Source organism: Prenolepis imparis, unplaced genomic scaffold (assembly GCF_030444845.1).
Source record: "Prenolepis imparis isolate NDT839.2.m4 unplaced genomic scaffold, iyPreImpa1.0 SCAF_17, whole genome shotgun sequence".
Classification (NCBI taxonomy): Eukaryota; Metazoa; Arthropoda; class Insecta; order Hymenoptera; family Formicidae; genus Prenolepis; species Prenolepis imparis.
Genome location: NW_028141175.1, coordinates 161,977 through 181,614, shown reverse-complemented (window position 1 = coordinate 181,614; position 19,638 = coordinate 161,977). Strand labels below are relative to the sequence as shown.

The 19,638-nt window shown below is 27.2% G+C and overlaps 3 protein-coding genes across 3 annotated transcripts in view; 2 read left to right on the top strand and 1 right to left on the bottom strand.

The window, feature by feature from the left end:
* LOC145946618 (methyl farnesoate epoxidase) overlaps positions 1 to 19,638 on the bottom strand; it is a 107,598-nt gene that overhangs the window by 65,027 nt on the left and 22,933 nt on the right. The window lies entirely within an intron of this gene.
* Positions 1,835 to 7,500, top strand: LOC145946638 (retinoid-inducible serine carboxypeptidase-like). The gene is made up of 9 exons (XM_083056393.1): positions 1,835 to 1,892; positions 3,270 to 3,499; positions 3,838 to 4,068; positions 4,389 to 4,499; positions 4,746 to 4,968; positions 5,059 to 5,223; positions 5,694 to 5,771; positions 6,332 to 6,489; positions 7,432 to 7,500. Exons 1-9 carry the CDS (start codon positions 1,835 to 1,837, stop codon positions 7,498 to 7,500), a joined length of 1,323 nt encoding a protein of 440 aa, XP_082912519.1.
* LOC145946571 (retinoid-inducible serine carboxypeptidase-like) lies at positions 11,429 to 17,737 on the top strand. Its single transcript, XM_083056262.1, has 9 exons — positions 11,429 to 11,486; positions 12,848 to 13,077; positions 13,390 to 13,620; positions 14,209 to 14,319; positions 14,560 to 14,782; positions 14,877 to 15,041; positions 15,511 to 15,588; positions 16,529 to 16,686; positions 17,662 to 17,737. Exons 1-9 carry the CDS (start codon positions 11,429 to 11,431, stop codon positions 17,728 to 17,730), a joined length of 1,323 nt encoding a protein of 440 aa, XP_082912388.1. The 3' UTR covers positions 17,731 to 17,737.

Genomic DNA, 19,638 nt, shown 5'->3' with positions numbered 1-19,638 from the left:
TGTAATATTATTCAAAGTTAATCTACAGAAAACAATGTTTTAACAAACTCACATCGGACATTCTCAAAACATCCAAATATCAAAACTTATAAATATCTTGTGATTTGCGTGATTCATACACGTGATAATAATGTCTACCTTAAATGATCATTACTTTATGCAAAAATAAGAAAGAAAGAAAAATGTAGTATATTTTCTACGCGTCTGTACTGACTATATACACAACGTATACACAAATTTTCAATACAACCTGTTCATAAATTTAAACTTTATTGAAACACTCTACTTTGCGCTGCACATATTACATAATATTTTAACGTTCCTCTGTTTTCCCTGTAAACATATTAATTACTGACAAAATTAGCAAGAAAAAACTTACGGGACTTTTTGTTTTCGATGTTATAATATGATTACTTATAATATAGCTGTCAGAGTCTATTGCAGTAGCTTTAATTTATGATACATCATTGTCATAAAGTAAATAACTTTTAGTACAGACTCGAAGCAAGCCCACTATTGCAATTTAATAAGCGCATTATTTTAATAGTATTATTCGTTCTTAGATTATATGTTCGGAGATTATCCTGAAAAGCGACGTCACCGAATTTCGAATTGTCCCAAAAATCCAAAAATATTTCTTTTCATAAATAAGCAAGTGATATGGCGAAAAAAATGTTTCTTTCTCTTATATTAGATAAGTTAATAGATAATTCATAAAGGACGAATCTTATAATAGATTTAGTATACTTGTTTGTGACTTGTCATTCATATGACGACACTCGAGCGAGAAGATCGAACCACGTCGCATTATGTTCTTTAATAAATTCCGTATTCTATCATTATAATTAGCAATAAAAATGATTTATAAGCGTATCGTAGCGATCCCGTTTATAAACTATACATCTTTAGCAAATTGTTGAAGAAAATATTTCACATTCGATAAAGCATGTATATGTATATTAAACTGATTACACTGATAAAAGAGGATAATCCAAATAAATGATCATTAATTATATAAATAATTTGTGCTACGTTCTTAATCTTCCCTATAAATCTCCTCCAAAATCTGCGATCAGTTACATTCTGTATCACGAAAAGCCCCGCGTATTCTTACATCACTCTAACAGGGTTGATTATCTATTTATCACAGAAACGTCGACTGACGTTCGTCAAAATTTATAAATTCATCATGAACAAATTCTTTTATTACAAGGAGAATCGGCAGAGTTGGTATAGAACAGCATAAGTCAAAATCTTATTGTTAGTCTTAAAACAATTGTTTCGTGAAGATTCCGCGAAACAAGACGAGAGTAAATAATGACTAAAAGCAGTATTAGGAAAGAAAAGCTATTGAGCGCAGATCCATGGACCAATAAAATATTCGAATATGACAATTACAGATAGAGGAGAATGGAGCGGTAGTGGACTTTTGTTCAAAAGATACAAAAATCCGTAAAAATATTGATATGAAAAAATTAAAGCATCGGTGAAACTCAAATCATAAATCGGTGTAATAGATTTTGCTATTCTCTATCGTTGTACTAATGGCTGATTTTGACCATTAAATATGGCAGATAGATAAGATTATATATCGTAATATCAGAAATACATTTGAAACAAGCGAATTATAAACAAGCAAAATAAAATAAATATTTATATTTAAAAATATTATACGTAATAAATGTTATTCTAACGATTAATTTTTGAAAGATTCTCGCCGCGCAAATAGAAGAAGACAATGAAGGACATATTTATATATGATTTCTATATGTATAACAATATAATCTCAATGATTAGTTTCCGAAAACTTTCATCGCAAAAACACGATAAGATGATGGAGCGGCTACTTTTTCCTATTTTTACTGTGTTGTGCTTTATTTCTGCTAGTATTGGTAAGATAAAATACAAATTTTGCATCTGAGTAATAGATTTTGTTATCACAAAATATCGTACAGCTGACTGTTACTATAGATATGACAGATACGAAAACACATCCAACATAGCCATATACATACACACACATATATATATATCATTATATATATATACATATATATAAAATAAGTTTATAATAAAATACTTTGAAAAAGGATATACATATTATATGAAAAATATTCTTTTTTTCATTTCCTTGTTTTATAATTATATTGCCAATTATATTTATATCATTTATGTTGTACGTGTAATTATGCGTGAGTATTTGTTTGTCATAATTTTACGAATTTTATTTAATATGAGGAATAATAATAATGCTCAATCATACCTAGTTTATATTGCATAATATGAGTGTGTGTGTGTGTGTGTGTGTGTCACGGCCTTTTGCAAAAATTTACTTTAAAATTTCATTTAAGATTTCACAAATAGTGTGATCAATAAGCGACTCAAAAAGAGCAACAGATTGCAACACTTAAAATTAAAACAAATCAAACAAGAAGAAATATAACTTATATTAGAATGTATTGAAAGAAAATATTCTTCTGTTTTTGTCGTTTGACTCAAGCAAACGTAGGAACCTAAAAATCCATGAATTTATGAAAATTTTAAGTGAAGTCATCTATAATCTATAACTAACAAATTTTTGCATTATTTATTTCTTTGAAACAATTGCTTGCTTTAACATAATAAATCTCTCATAAATTTCAGAAGAAATACTCTCAAAATATGCTCTTTTTTGAAAGATAACTTGTTAGTACTTTTATATAATTATCCATTGCGAACAAATACATAAATATCTTATTCATTTTGTTTTAACGCTTCAAATTTACTTATAATAGTATTAGCCATTATAAGTAGATAATATTTAAATCAAACTATTAAATAAAGATAATTAGAATATGATAAGACAAAAATCATTCCATGTTTTAATTTAAATCTTGTAAAATCTTTTTATAATAAATAATAATTTGTCATATTTGCGCGTCATCAATGAATGATACAAGAAATAATACATAAATTACAATAGCAAATAAAACAAAAATATATGTAACTGTAACTTGAAATAGATTGTAAGGTAATTTTAACAAAAATTAAAAGAGAACATTTAAAATATGTATTTCTTGTAAACATCAATAAAAATATGATAAAATAACTTTCTATATACACGAAACAAAGTAAAGAAGTCATCAATATCATCACAACTACGAGAATCACCTCTATCTTTGACATAATCAATTTTACGATTTTCGTTGAAACAGGTTATACAAATGTTACCCGTAATTTTTAAATTTATTAACAATAATTGAGAATAAAACTTCTTTCAATCTACAAAGGGAAAAAAGGATTTGGTCCTGGAGAACAAGAATGGGGCTATGTCGAAGTACGTCCCTATGCAAACATGTTCTGGTGGCTTTATTATACTACGGCAGACGTTAAATCATATTACGACAAACCGCTAATCATCTGGTTACAAGGTGGACCAGGCGGATCTTCGACCGCGTTTGGAAATTTCGGCTTACTAGGGCCTCTTGATCTATATTTAAATCCAAGGAATTACACTTGGGTAATTAATTATGCGTGAAAAACAAGAGTTTAGGATATTATTCTGTCGAAACATATAAGATTTATTATTGTGTGTATAATCTATATTTATTGATGTGTGTACATAACTTATAAATTGTTATTGATATATTAAAATATAAAAAGTGGTACGCTGTAATCAATATAATAGAAAAAGCGTAGAACAAATAATAATTTTCATAAAAAATTTAAAATAAAATCACAGAATAATAAAACTAAAAAAATGTAGTTTTTTTAAATTTATTGACCAAAATTTCATTAAAATAAACTTGTAGATAGTCCTTCATATATAATATTGTGACATATATTTGTTTTTCATAGGTCAAAAATTATAACGTACTCTTCATCGATAATCCTATTGGAGCTGGCTTTAGTTTTACTGTTCCAGAATCGGGATTCGCGACGACAAACGCTCAAATCGCGAGCGATCTTTTAAAATGTATGCAAGGATTCTACAAACAATTGCCGAAATTTGAGCATGTTCCAACGTATATCACCAGTCAATCATATGGTGGAAAAATGGGCGTGGAATTTGCACTTGTCTGGGCTCGAGTAAGAAACACAAACGTGCTAATTATAAAAATTAATAATTAAAAAAATGATGCAGTTTAGTGTATGTGTGTGTGTGTGTGTATCTTTAAAGCAAACAATTTTTTCTTCAACGCATTTTTATGTATTAAAACAAACAACAGATAAATTTAAGATAATCATGAGGCATTGTCTCTCGCCCCCCATCTCTCATTCTCTTTGTTTTTCTGTGAGCCCATAATATTTGTAAACAATTTTGGTAATTGTTATATATTAATATTCAATAAACGCGTGATTTACTAAATAAAAATTTTTGATAAAACAACTCACTTTCTATTCCTTAGGCTCAAAAAGCTGGCAAAATTCAAAGTAATCTGAAAGGGATTGCACTTGGAAATGCTTGGATTTCTCCTATCGACTCTGTAATATCATGGGCGCCATTTCTACTCAATACGGTATTAATTAATTATTCGTCACCTTTGTGGCATCTATACGGAATCTATTGTAAAATGCTGATTTCATATAATTTTGTATAAAATAATCTATAAATAGTGATAGAACACCGAAAAAGAGAGTAAAACACATACACGCCTCGATTATAAAATTTATTAAATTTCTGTGTCATTTGCCTTTCCAAACCTTATTTACAAAATTCTCAATTATTCATGCATTGTTATAAAATTCTTGAATTTTTTTCACAGAGTATGATTGATTCGCAAGGTTTTGAATATATTGATAATATCGCAAAATATACAAAAACTAAAGTTGAAACTGGCAAATGGAACATGGCAACTAAATATTGGGATATTATTGAAAAAATCATTGTAATAACAACTCATCTTGACTTCTACAATATTCTGGAAAAAAAAAAATATAATTATTTTAATCATTCCTTATCACAAAGCGTATTATCCTTTGATGAAGGTATACAATCATGATGGATAACATAAATAATAGATAGTAATAATATAATAATCAGTATAACGTATATATTATTTGTTTTACAAATTGCAGACTTAATACATCAACCTCTTCTTCAAAATCCTTCTAAATTACTTTATGATTTAATGAATGGCCCAGTAAAAGAAGCGCTCGGTCTTGAAATCAGTCATGGTTATAGAGCTAGATCAGTTTTCAAATATTTAACAAATGATTTTATGAAACCAGTTACTAATATAGGTATCAGCCAAATATATGTATTAATAAAACAAAAATAGTAGCATGACTTAATAATGCATTGTCATTGCTTTCGAGTAAAACGCATATAAAAACTAAAATTTATAAGCTTCCGGTTAGCTGTTGTATCAATTTTCATGAGTTGTAAGAATTTATAAAGCAAAAGAAAAGTAGCTTATGTAAATTTAAATCTGCCATATGCATTCAAATATTTTGCTTTAAAATTGAATCGTTCGCGATATATCACACTGTTTCATTTCTCGTATAATGACTACAATTTAAATATTTTACGATTTAAATATTACTAGACAACACACAAACGCGCGCTACGCCATTGTTTGATTTTTTGAAATAATTTTATGTAATTTTGTTTTATTTTCGAGAATCGACTTAACGCCTTTTTTAGAAAGGGATATTAAAATCCTGAAATATATGTATATTAACTGACTAAATGCAAATATGTTTTGTTTCAGTGGAACTATTACTTAATGAAACCAACTTGAAAGTATTCGTATACAATGGAAACTTGGACTTATGTGTCACCACAATAAGTAAGTTCATTTGTTTTCTCCTATACGCTACAACACATAATAAAAGTAACGTTAACATAAATTGAAAAATTTGTAACAAAATTTTGTAAAATATATAGATTAAAACATTAAAAACATTATGACAATCTTAAATATAAATAATATAAAAATATTGAAATATTTCCAATTAAAATCCAAAATAATATCAAGAATAGATATATCTCAAATAGCCTAGTAAATAAAGAATCTTAAAATCTTTCCTTCGTATTTTGATAATGTACATACATTTCAAAGACTATTTATTAAAAATTATTCAAGTTTTAAATAATATTAATATTGTCAATTTTTTAAAAATTGTGGACAATCAAACCTTGCAAAACAAAATGTTATTCTACTTTTCCAGTTTTTTCTTTATGTCGAATTACCATCTTTCCAATTACATCGTCAATAATGAATCACTCTGTATATCTTGCTACTATATCTTGCTAACACTCTTACTGGCACTGTTCACTATGAGTTATAACACATATTACTATTTTATATATTCTTCTCGCATAATAAGGTACTTTATTATATTTTAGGCACCCTCTTTTGGGTCGAAAAACTAAAATGGAAAGGAGCTCACACCTGGAAATATGATTCGATTAGGGAACCACTTATTGTTGAAGATATCGTCGAAGGCTATGTCAAAACTACAGATAACTTCGCAATGTATTGGATCAGCAGAGCCGGACATAATGTATGTACATACATAGAAGCCATGTTTCTCTTTTTATTAAACTTTTTATTTATTATAATTTCGTCACGAGCAATCCTCAATATTAATTCGTAATAAATAAAATTTTAAATCAAACAATAATTCTAAGCGAAATTCAATAATACGACAATATTACTACAATAATACAAATTTCACACACAATTAATGTAATAATCACTAATTTGATCTATATTAGTAATTTCACATACTTTTATTATCAAGTTTTAATATTAAAATTGCTCTATTCGATGTACGTGTAATTATATATTTTACGTATGTATTTTTATGGGAGGTATGTATGTATTAATATAATTATAGAATCCGCAAGAATATATTTTCCGATAAAGAATTTTTCAAAACATAATACGTATGATAATATACTTAAAATAATTATAAATAGAAGAAATTTAATTTAAAAGAACCCGTAGAAGAAAAAAGAATACCGTTTTACAATTAATAAGAATTTATAATAAAAAATTATTGAAGATGAAAATACAATTAAAATACATAAAATTCATTTTATAGCAGATTTAATTTCATTTTTGTATGAAATATTTTATTTGTAATTACTTTAATTGTATCATCTTTATCGATACATATTATTCTTTGTGAAATTGTTTATCGGAAAATATATCCTGTGCAATTACACAATTATATTTTAAAATACATACATTTACAAATACGATTAAATAATATTATCTTTTTAACCAAGTTATAGACGCATACACTGTGCCTTTTTGAGAAGATAAGATTTTCTTTTTTACATGTGTAGATTGTGCCTTTTTTAAAAAGAAATTTTTCATTCAATTTATGGTTACTTTTACGTATTTGATATCGACACAGCACCACATCTATTGATTTAAATATCACTTATGTATCTACAATATAATGTATTTTAATGTGTGTGTAATATTAATTACACAGGTTCCAAAGGACAAACCAGCAGCTATGGATCTAATACTACAGGACCTAACAAGCCACACAAACGAGTGAACAAAAGCCAAAACTAGTTTCAAATTTTTAAAAAGCTAAATGTGTATTATTTACGCGACATTACACTCAATTACTGAAATTGTTTTATTCGTTATTTTACTTTTAAGAAAAAAAAGCAAACAATCAAAATATTACAATCATGACTATTATTGTTAGAAAATAATTCCGACTGTATTATATCATATGTTAAATTAATACTGTTGTATATTTAATATTATATATAATATACAATACATATTATATACAGTATATATATTATATATATATATATATATATATATATATATATATATATTATTTATATTACATATTTTATATTTATTATATGTATATTATATATATTATTATTATTATATCAAATATTTAATATATATTTAATATATAATATATTATATATTATATATTATATTAGAAAAAAAATTTATGTTTTTACTTCAGTATATTTATATATCAATCATTCGTTCGTGTCTGATTTGCGTTTCTTTCTCGTATATATCGTGCATGTATTATTTTATTCAAATAAAGACTAAACATATAGAAAGAAAATCCACATCAATCAAAAAAAATTATTTTTTAACGAACAATGTTCGAAGATTAAAAATTTTAAATTTTGACTGTTGCTTGACTTTTTGTAAATATTATTCAAAGTTAATCTAGAGAAGGCGATCTTTTAAAAAACTCACATCGGACATTACCAAAACATCCGACTTATAAATATATCTTGTCATTTGCGTAATTCACGTACTTGATAATAGCGTCGAACTTAAATGATTATCACTTTATACAGAAATGAAAGAGAAAGAGGGATATAGTACTTTTTCTGCACATCTGTACTTACTATACAACATATACACAAATTCTCAATACAGTCTATTACCTAATCGTAACTTCAAATTCTATCATAATTATCTATCTTTGCAATGAACATATTACGAGGGGCGTTCAAGTCAAATCGGGACCCCTTCCCTTATGCTCGGGAGATAAAAGTCCCGGTTTGACTTGAACGCCCCTCGTACATAATGTTTAACGTTCCGATGTCTTCACCGTAAACATATTAATTATTGAAACTTGTAAAAAAAAACCTTCAGGATTTCTCGTCTTCGATATTACAATATGATACATACATATATATGTATTATTCATAATATAGCAGTCAGAGTCTATTGCAGTAGCTTTTATGTATTATATATCATTGGCAAAAAGTAAATAATTTTTAATACGGATGTGATAAAACGAAGAACGCCTATTGCAATTTAATAAGTACATTATTCTAATAGTTTTATTCCTTCTTGAATTATATGTTCGAGAATTATCTTAAGATGCGACAAATATCATCTAATTTTCGAATTGTCCCAATAAAGAGATCCGAAGATATTTCTTTTTATAATCAAACAACTAACACAGCAAAAAAATGTTTCTTTCTCTTATACTAGATAAGTTAATAGATAATTCGTAGAGGACGAATCTTATAATAGATTTATTATACTTGTTTGTGACCTACTTATTATTCACATGACGACATCTCGAACGAGATGATAGCAATGTGAATCTCTTCATTATTCATTCATGCGGACCACGTCGCGTTATGCTATCTCCTTTTCTAAAAAAGATATGTAAAGTCGATATATCCCAGTTTATTGTTGTCTCTTTTCCTCGATGCTCATTAGCTATCAAGATTCGCGTTGTGCGTTATATTCGTAGCATCGAGAGGCCGTCATCGCGAGGATTAGCAGTTTGACAGTTTGTTCAAAATAAAATTAAATAAAATAATAATATTAGTTTTAAATAATATGTTATAATATACCTTATCCACGATTAATATTTTTTGACAGAAATCAGCTGATAACTGTCAAAAATATTAATCGAGTTTAAAGTATTATAACATATTATTTAAAACATATTATTTTATTTTATTTTATTTTGAACAAACTGTTAAACTACTAACCCTCGCGATGACAGCCTCTCGATGCTATGAATATAACGCACAATGCAAATCGAAACAGCATCAATCAGCATCGCGGAAAAGATGCAACAATACTTGCGAGAATCGACTTACAATTAACATGCCTTTTTTAGAAAGGAATGTTATAATATTTAAAATTCGATTAATATTTTTGACAATTATAAACTGATTTTTGTCAAAAAATATTAATCGCGGATAAAAGATATTATATATTATTTAGAACATATTATTATTTTAATATTTTCAACATATTATATATATACATCCCCATTACCGCATAATTAAATTAAATTAAATTAAATTTTTCAATGAAATGGCGCGCGCGCAGCGCGCGCTTGTGTTGTCTAGTTTAATAAATTGCGTATCTTATCATTACAATTATAGCGGCTTATAAAAACAATTTATAAGCGTATCATAGCGACAACGTATTTATAAATTTTTCAAGGCAAATTGTTGAAAATAATTTACACCTGATAAAGCATGTATATGTATATTAAACTGATTAAGAGATGTGCTCAATAAATAAATAATCTTAAATTATATAAATGATTTGTGCCACGTTGTTAATCTCTTCCACGTATCTATATGTCTGCATCAAACAATATCGGTTAAGAAGAAAGAAACTTTTGAGAAATCGTCGAAAAATTTCGATATAATTACCACAACGCATTGTTTACATATCGGCGCAATTTCTGCCAGCTTGGATTTTAAAACCGCATATGTGTAAATAATAATTGAAGAAATAGTGCTGTCTTGGACTAGGTAACCGCCTGCTCAGAACAGCGTAAACGGATGTGTCCTGGAAAAGCATCGATGAGGGCGGGATTGACCTGTCTCTCTCTCCCTGTCTCTTAGATTTTCATGTCAAATTAAACATCCTCCGTGTTAACGAACTGAATACATATCAAAATCGAGAGTCTGTGTCTTAATCAACAAAGAATCGTATTGCATATGATTTCTCTCATTTTCCAAAGGATTCACTAAATGTAAGATGCAGCCAAGAAGTTATCCAAATCAAATTCAACGTTTCCTCGAGGATGCGTAAGATTGATCTCGACGTCAGAAAGAACAGTGGATGTTTCTGACTGATGAAACGTTACGGGACGTGCATAATGAAACATATCTGTACGGATTTACGAACATCGTAGTTTCGAAGATGTTGTGTATTAACGGAAGGATCGCCCAATGTCTACCATCACCTATCCTATCAAAATCCTATATTATGAGATGCATATTTTTACATCGCTTTAATAGCAATGGCAATCGATTCATCAGCAAAAGGTCGACTGAAGCTCGTCAAAATTTATAAATTCATCATGAACAAGTTCTTTTATTACATGGAGAATCGGCAAAGTTGTGGTATAGAACAGCATAAGTCGAAATCTTATTGTTAGTCTTAAAACAATTGTTTCGTGAGGATTCCGCGAAACAAGACGAGATTAAATAATGACTAAATTCAAGCAGTAGGAAAGAAAAGCTATTGGGCGCAGATCCATGGACCAGTAAAATAATATTCGAATATGACAATTACTATTAGATAAAGGAGAATGGAGCGGTAGCTGACATTTGTTCAAGAGATACAAAAGTCCGTAAGAATATTTAAAAAATTAAAGCATCGGTAAAACTCAAATCATAAATCGATGTGATAAATTTTGCTATTCTCTATTGTTGTACTAATGGCTGATTTTGACTATTAAATATGACAGATAGATAAGATTATATACGTGATATCAGGAATACATTTGAAATAAGCGAATTATAAACAAGCAAAATAGAATAAATATTTATATTTATATATATATCTCACGTAATAAATGTTATTCTAACGATTAATATTTGAAAGATTCTCGCCGGGCAAATACGAGAAGACAATGAAGGACATATTTATATATGATTTCTATGTATAACGATATAATCTCAACGATTAGTTTCCGAAAGCTTTCACCGCAAAAACACGACAAGACGATGGAGCGGCTACTTTTTTGTATTTTTACTGTATTGTGCTTTATTTCTGCTAGTACTGGTAAGATATAATACATATTTTGCATCTGAATAATAGATATTGTTATCACACAATATCGTAGAGCTGATTGTTACTATACATAGATATGACAGATAAGAAAACACATCCTACATATACATATACATATACACACATATATATATTATTTTATATAAATATATATATATATATATAAAATAAGTTTTTAATAAAATACTTTGAAGAAGGATATACATATTATAAAAAAAATATTCTTTTTAATTTCCTTGTTCTATAATTATATTGACAATTATATTTAAATCATTTATGTTGTACGTAATTATGCGTGAGTATTTGTTCGTCATAACTTTACGAATTTGATTTAATATGAGGGATAATGCTCAATCATACCTAGTTTATATTGCACAATATGAGTGTGTGTGTGTGTGTCACGGACTTTTGCAAAAATTTACTTTAAAATTTCTTTTAAGATTTCACAAATAGTGTGATCAATAAGCGACTCAAAAAGAGCAGCAGATGGCAACGCTTAAAATTAAAACAAATCAAACAAGAAGAAATATAACTTATATTAGAATGTATTGAAAGAAAAGTTTCTTCTGTTTTTGTTGTTTGACTCAATCAAACGTAGGAACCTAAAAATCCATGAATTTATGATAATTTTAACTGACGACATCTATAGCTAACGAATTTTTGTGTCGTTTATTTCTTTGGAACATTTGCTTGCTTTAACATAATAAATCTCTCGTAAATTTTAGAAGAAATATTCTCAAAATATGCTCATTTTTGAAAGATAACTTGTTAATACTTTTATATAATTAAGCATTGTGAACAAATACATAAATATCTTATTCATTTTGCTTCAACGCTTCAAATTTACTTATAATAGTATTAGTCATTATAATAAGTAGATAATATTTAAATCAAACAATTAAATAAAGATAATTAGAGTATGATGAGACAAAAGTTTCATTCCATGTTTCAATTTAAATCTTATAAAATCTTTTTATAATAAATAATAATTTGTCATATTTGTGCGCGTTATCAATGAATGATACAAGAAATAATACATAAATTACAACAGCAAATAAAAGAAATATATGTAACTGTAACTTAAAATAGATTGTAAAGTAATTTTAACAGAAATTGAAGGAGAACATTTAAAATATTTCTTGTAAACATCGATAAAAATATGATAAAATAACTTTCTATATACACGACACAAAATAAAGAAGTCATCAATATCATCACAACTACGAGAATCACCTCTATCTTTGACATAATCAATTTTACGATTTTCGTTGAAACAGATTATACAAATGTTACCCGTAATTTTTAAATTTATTAACAATTATTGAGAATAAAACTTCTTTCAATTCACAAAGGGAGAAAAGGATTTGGTCCTGGAGAACAAGAATGGGGCTTTGTCGAAGTACGTCCCTATGCAAACATGTTCTGGTGGCTTTATTATACTACGGCAGACGTTAAATCATATTACGACAAACCGCTAATCATCTGGTTGGAAGGTGGACCAGGCGGATCTTCGACCGCGTATGGAAATTTCGAGCGACTAGGGCCTCTTGATCTATATTTAAATCCACGGAATTACACTTGGGTAATGAATTATGCGTGAAAAACAAGAGTATAGGATATTACTCTGTCGAAACATATAAGCTATATTTATTATTGTGCATATAATTTATAAATTATTATTGATGTATTAAAATATAAAAAGTGCTACGCTGTAATCAATATAATAGAAAAAAAGGAAAACAAATAATGATTTTCATGAAAAATTAAAAATAAAATCACAGAATAATAAAACTAAAAAAATTTAGCTTTTTTAAATTTATTGATCAAAAATGCATTAAAATAAACTTGTAGATAGTCCTTGATATATATTGTGACATATATTTGTTTTTCATAGGTCAAAGATTATAACGTACTCTTCATCGATAATCCTATTGGCGCTGGCTTTAGTATTACTATTAGAAAATCGGGATTTGCGACGACAAACGCTCAGATCGCGAGCGATCTTTTAAAATTTATGCAAGAATTCTACAATCAATTACCGAAATTTAAGTCTGTCCCAACGTATATCTTCGGTCAATCGTATGGCGGAAAAATGGGCGTGGAATTTGCACTTGTCTGGGCTCGAGTAAGAAACACAAACGTGCTAATTATAAAAATTAATAATTAAAGAAATGATGCAGTTCAGTGAATGTGTGTGTGTGTGTATCCTTAAAGCAAACAATTTTTTCTGAGACGCATTTTTATATATTAGAAAAAACAACAAATGTATTTAAGATAATCACAGAAAAAAAGGAATCCTTGATTCAAGTATATTTTTATTCTTGAACGCTATTTGATTCATTTAAGCATAAAATGCTCTTTGCAATCAGAAATTTTATTTGCCTCAATAATAAATAAGTTTGTGTGAAGTATATTTTATCCTTAAGATGTATTCTTGTTTTTATAACCGTTATATGATTAAAACAAACTCACTTGTAAAGATAAAATATACTTGCATCAAGGCAAATTTTCTTTTAAGGATACCTTTTTTTCTGTGATCATGAGGCATTCTCTCCCCCCAACCCCCTCTCACTCTCTCTCTCTCTCCTTCTTTTTCTGTGAGCCATAATATTTGTAAATAATTTTGGTAATTGTTATGTAATGATATTCAATAAACGCGTGATTTACTAAATAAAAATTTTTGATGAAACAACTCAAACTTTCTATTTCTTAGGCTCAAAAAGCTGGCAATATTGAAAGTAATCTGAAAGGGATTGCACTTGGAAATGCTTGGATTTCGCCAATCGACTCTGTAATATCATGGGCGCCATTTCTACTCAATACGGTATTAATTAATTGTTCGTCGCTTTTGTGACATCTATACGAAATCTATTGTAAAATGCTGATTTAAAAAAATATATAAAATAATCGATAAATAGTGATAGCACACCGAAAAAGAGAGTAAAACACATACACGCCTCGATTATAAAATTTATTAAATTTCTGTGTCATTTGCTTTTCCAAACCTTTACAAAATTCTCAATTATTCATGCATTGTCTTAAAATTCTTGGATATTTTTCACAGAGTATGATTGATTCGCGAGGTTTTGAAGCTATTGATGATATGGCAAAATATACAAAAACTGTAGTTGAAACTGGCAAGTGGAAAATGGCAACTGAATATTGGGATTTTACTGAAAAAATCATTAAAATGACATCTAATCTTGACTTCTACAATATTCTGGAAAAAAAGGAATATGATTATTTGAATCTTTTCTTATCACAAAGCATATTATCCTTTGATGAAGGTATACAATCATGATGGATAACATAAATAATAGATAGTAATAATATAAATATAATAATCAGTATAACGTATATATTGTTTTTTACAAATTGCAGACTCTATACATCAACCTCTTCTTCAAAATCCTCCTAAATTACTTTATGATTTAATGAATGGCCCAGTAAAAAAAGCGCTCGGTCTTGAAATCACTCATGGTAACGGAGCTAAACTAGTTTTCAAATATTTAACAGAAGATTTTATGAAACCAGTCACTAATATAGGTATCAGCCAAATATAGTATCAATAAAACAAAAATAGTAGCATTACTTAATAATGCATTGTCATTGCTTTCCAGTAAAACAAATATAAAAACTAAAATTTATAAGTTTCCGGTTAGCTGTTGTATCAATTTTCATGTGTTATAAGAATTTATAAAGCAAAAGAAAAGTAGCTTATGTAAATTTAAATCTGCCATATGCATTCAAATATTTTGCTTTAAAATTGAATCGTTCGCGATATATCACAATGTTTCATTTCTCGTATAATGACTACGATTTAAATATTTTACGATTTAAATATTACTAGATAACACACAAACGCGCGCTACGCCATTGTTTAATTTTTTGAAATAATTTTATGTAATTTTGTTTTATTTTCGAGAATCGACTTAACGCCTTTTTTAGAAAGGGATATTAAAATCCTGAAATATATGTATATTAACTGACTAAATGCAAATATGTTTTGTTTCAGTGGAACTATTACTTAATGAAACCAACTTGAAAGTATTCGTGTACAATGGAAACTTGGACTTATGTGTCACCACAAGAAGTAAGTTCATTTGTTTTCTCCTATGCGCTACAACACATAATAAAAGTAACGTTAATATAAATAAAAAAATTTGTAACAAAATTTCGTAAAATATATTAAAACATTATGACAATCTTAAATATAAATAATACAAATATATTGAAATATTTCCAATTAAAATTCAAAATAACATCAAGAATAGATATATCTCACATAGCCGAGTAAATAGAAATTCTTAAATTCTTTCCTTCGTATTTTGATAATGTACATATACAGGGTGTTAAAAAAAAAGGGTAAAATATTTTAAGGGGATTTAGTATGCCTCAAAATAAGTTAAAAAGTCTTAATAAACATGGGTCCGCAAGTAAGTCATTTTTGAGATATTGCGAAGATGCAGGATCTGCATAGATGGAAGGAGGTTATTTAGAGCATCTTCTTTAAGATAAGGTAAAATACCAACTTATTTTTCTGCATAAATTATAATAAAAATAAAAATTTTAAACAAAAAATAAAAATTATAAATAAATATAAAAAAAAATTAAATTAAAAATATCTCAAAAATGGTTTATTTGCGGACCCATGTTTATTAAGACTTTTCGACTTGTTTTTAGGCATACTAAATCCTCTTAAAATATTTTACCCTTTTTTTTAACACCCTGTATTTCAACAACTATTTATTAAAAATTATTCAAGTTTTAAAAGATATTAATTTTGTCGATTTTTTAAAAATTGTGGAAAATCAAACCTCGCAAAACAAAATGTTATTCTACTTTTCCAGTTTTTTCTTTATGTAGAATTATCATCTTTCCAATTACATCGTCAATAATGAATCACTCTGTATATCTTGCTACTATATCTTGCTAACGCTCTTACTGGCACTATTCACTATGAGTTATATAACACATATTACTATTTTATATATTCTTCTCGCATAATGAATGATTACTTTATTATATTTTAGGCACCCTCCTTTGGGTCGAAAAACTAAAATGGAAAGGAGCTCACACCTGGAAATATGATTCGTTTAGGGAGCCACTTGTCGTTGGAGATATCGTCGAGGGCTATGTCAAAACTACAGATAACTTCGCAATGTATTGGATCAGCAGAGCCGGACATAATGTATGTACATACATAGAAGTCATTTTTTTTCTTTTTTTTAAACTTTTTATTTATTATAATTTCGTCACGAGCAATCCTTAATATTAATTCCTAATAAGTAAAATTTTTAATGGAACAATAATTCTAAGCAAAATTCAATAATATGACAATACTACTACAATGATACAAATTTCACACACAATTCATGTGATAATCACTAATTTACTTGATCTATATTAGTAATTTCACATACTTTTATTATCATGTTTTAATATTAAAATTGCCTTATTCGATGTACATGTAATTATATATTTTACGTATGTATTTTTATGGAAGGTATGTATGTATTAATATAATTATAAAATGCAAAAATATATTATCCGATAAAGAATTTTTCAAAGCATAATACGTATGATAATATACTTAAAATAATTATAAATAGAAAAAATTTAATTCAAAAGAACTACGTGGAAGAAAAAAGAATACCCTTTTACAATTAATAAGAATTTATAATAAAAAATTATTGAAGATGAAAATACAATTAAAATACATAAAATTCATTTTATAGCAGATTTAATTTCATTTTTGTATGAAATATTTTATTTGTAATTACTTTAACTGTATCATCTTTATCGATACATATTATTCTTTGTGAAATTGTTTATCGGAAAATATATCCTGTGCAATTACACAATTATATTATAAAATACATACATATACAAATACGATTAAATAATATTATCTTTTTTAATCAAGTTATAGACACTGTGCCTATTTAAGAAGGTAAGATTATCTTTTTTAGATGTGTAGATTGTGCCTTTTTCAAAAAGAAATTTTCCATTTAGTTTAGTATTATCCATTTAGTATTAGTATTATCAATTTATGATTACTTTTACGTATTTGATATCGACACAGCACCACATCTATTGATTTAAATATCACTTATGTATCTACAATATAATGTATTTTAATGTGTGTGTAATATTAATTACACAGGTTCCAAAAGACAATCCAGCAGCTATGGAGCTAATACTACAGGACCTAACAAGTCACACAAACGAGTGAATAAAAGCCAAAACTAGTTTTAAATTTTTAAAAAACTAAATGTGTATTAGTTACGTGACACTCAAATTACTGAAATTGTTTTATCCGTTTTTTTTTTATTTTTAAGAGAAAGAAACAATCAAAATAATCAAGAATATTAAATTGTTAAAAAATAATTCCGACTGTATTAATCATATGTCAAATTAACACTGTTGTATGACCAATATTATATATATAACATACATATATTATATAAAATATACATATTATATAAAATATACATATTATATAAAATATACATATTATATATAATATACATATTATATATATATATATATATATAATATATATATATATATATTATATATTATTTTATATTACATATTTTATATTTATTTTATATATTTACATGTATATTAATATATTATATATATTATTATTATAATGTATAAAATCTAATATCTAATATTATATATTGTTATGTCCCTGGATTAATTGAAAATGTTACGTTCACGGTCCGATGCCGCGACATATCGAAACGCGCCGGGATTCGCAGGCACTCACACATTCGCGCCGAGAAATAATTTATCGTATTTTAAAAAGGAACTTAAATAGAACTTTAATAACCAAAATGAAAACAAACGTAGTAATTATAATAATAATCGGAATCGCCCGCCGGACGTCTGCATACAACGACACGTCTGAGCGGAACTCAGACTCTGACACGAAAGATGACGGCCGTTGCTTTTTAACAACTCTTTGACAACGAAATATGTTTCTCAGTTTCCCAAGCAGACTCGATCGCAAATTAATCCAGGGACGTATAACAATATAATATTATACACAGAGAGAATTTTCTCTTAGAATTTACCCTGAAAATCATGATAATCATGGGACAATGTGGTATGGAAAGAATTTTATGAGAATTTCTCTGATTAATATTTATCACAATAAAAATAATAATATCTATTATAATAAAATATAAAATATATTTGATTAATTTTACTATGCAGTTTAGTAAAATTAATCAAACATGTTTTATATTTTATTGTGATAGATATTATTTTTATTGTCATAAATATTTATCAGAGAAATTCTCATAAAATTCTTTTCATACCACATTGTCCCACGATTACCATGACTTTTAGGGAAAACTCTAAGAGAAGATTCTCTCATTGTATATTATATTAAAATTTGTTTTTACTTCAGTATATATATCAATCATTCGTTCGTGTCTGATTAGTGTTTCTTTTTCTTATGTCGTTGTGCATGTATTATTTTATTCAAATAATGATTAGACATATAGAAAGAAAATTCACATAAATTGAAAAAAATCATTTTTAACGGGCAATATTCAAAGATTGAAAATTTAAAATTTTGACTGTTGTTTGACTTTGTGTAAATATTATTCAAAGTTGATCTAGAGAAGGCGATCTTTTAAATAACCCACAATGGACATTTTCAATACATCCGACTTATAAATATCTTGTCATTTGCGTAATTCACGTACTTGATAATAGCGTCGAACTTAAATGATTATCACTTTATACAGAAATGAAAGAGAAAGAGAGATATAGTACTTTTTCTACACGACTATACAACATATACACAAATTCTCAATACATTACCTATTCGTAACTTCAAACTCTATCATAACTATCTATCTTTACTTTGCAATGAACATATTACATAATGTTTAACATTCCGATATCTTCACCGTAAACATATTAATTATTAAAACTTGCAAGAAAAAAACCTTCAGGATTTCTCGTCTTCGATATTACAATATAATATATACATATATGTATTATTCATAATATAGCAGTCAGTCTATTGCAGCAGCTTTAATGTATAATATATCATTGGCAAAAAGTAAATAATTTTTAATACGGATGTGATAAATCGAAGAACACCTATTGCAAATTAATA

What these genes read in the sequence shown, in the direction of transcription:
- LOC145946571 (XM_083056262.1), top strand. Translation starts at nt 11,429, where the DNA reads ATGGAGCGGCTACTTTTTTGTATTTTTACTGTATTGTGCTTTATTTCT. An exon ending in CTTTATTTCTGCTAGTACTG is followed by an intron (nt 11,487 to 12,847) that starts GTAAGATATAAT and finishes CAATTCACAAAG; the next exon opens with GGAGAAAAGGATTTGGTCCT. An exon ending in CATATTATCCTTTGATGAAG is followed by an intron (nt 14,783 to 14,876) that starts GTATACAATCAT and finishes TACAAATTGCAG; the next exon opens with ACTCTATACATCAACCTCTT.
- LOC145946638 (XM_083056393.1), top strand. Translation starts at nt 1,835, where the DNA reads ATGGAGCGGCTACTTTTTCCTATTTTTACTGTGTTGTGCTTTATTTCT. An exon ending in GAAACCAGTTACTAATATAG is followed by an intron (nt 5,224 to 5,693) that starts GTATCAGCCAAA and finishes GTTTTGTTTCAG; the next exon opens with TGGAACTATTACTTAATGAA. An exon ending in TCAGCAGAGCCGGACATAAT is followed by an intron (nt 6,490 to 7,431) that starts GTATGTACATAC and finishes TTAATTACACAG; the next exon opens with GTTCCAAAGGACAAACCAGC.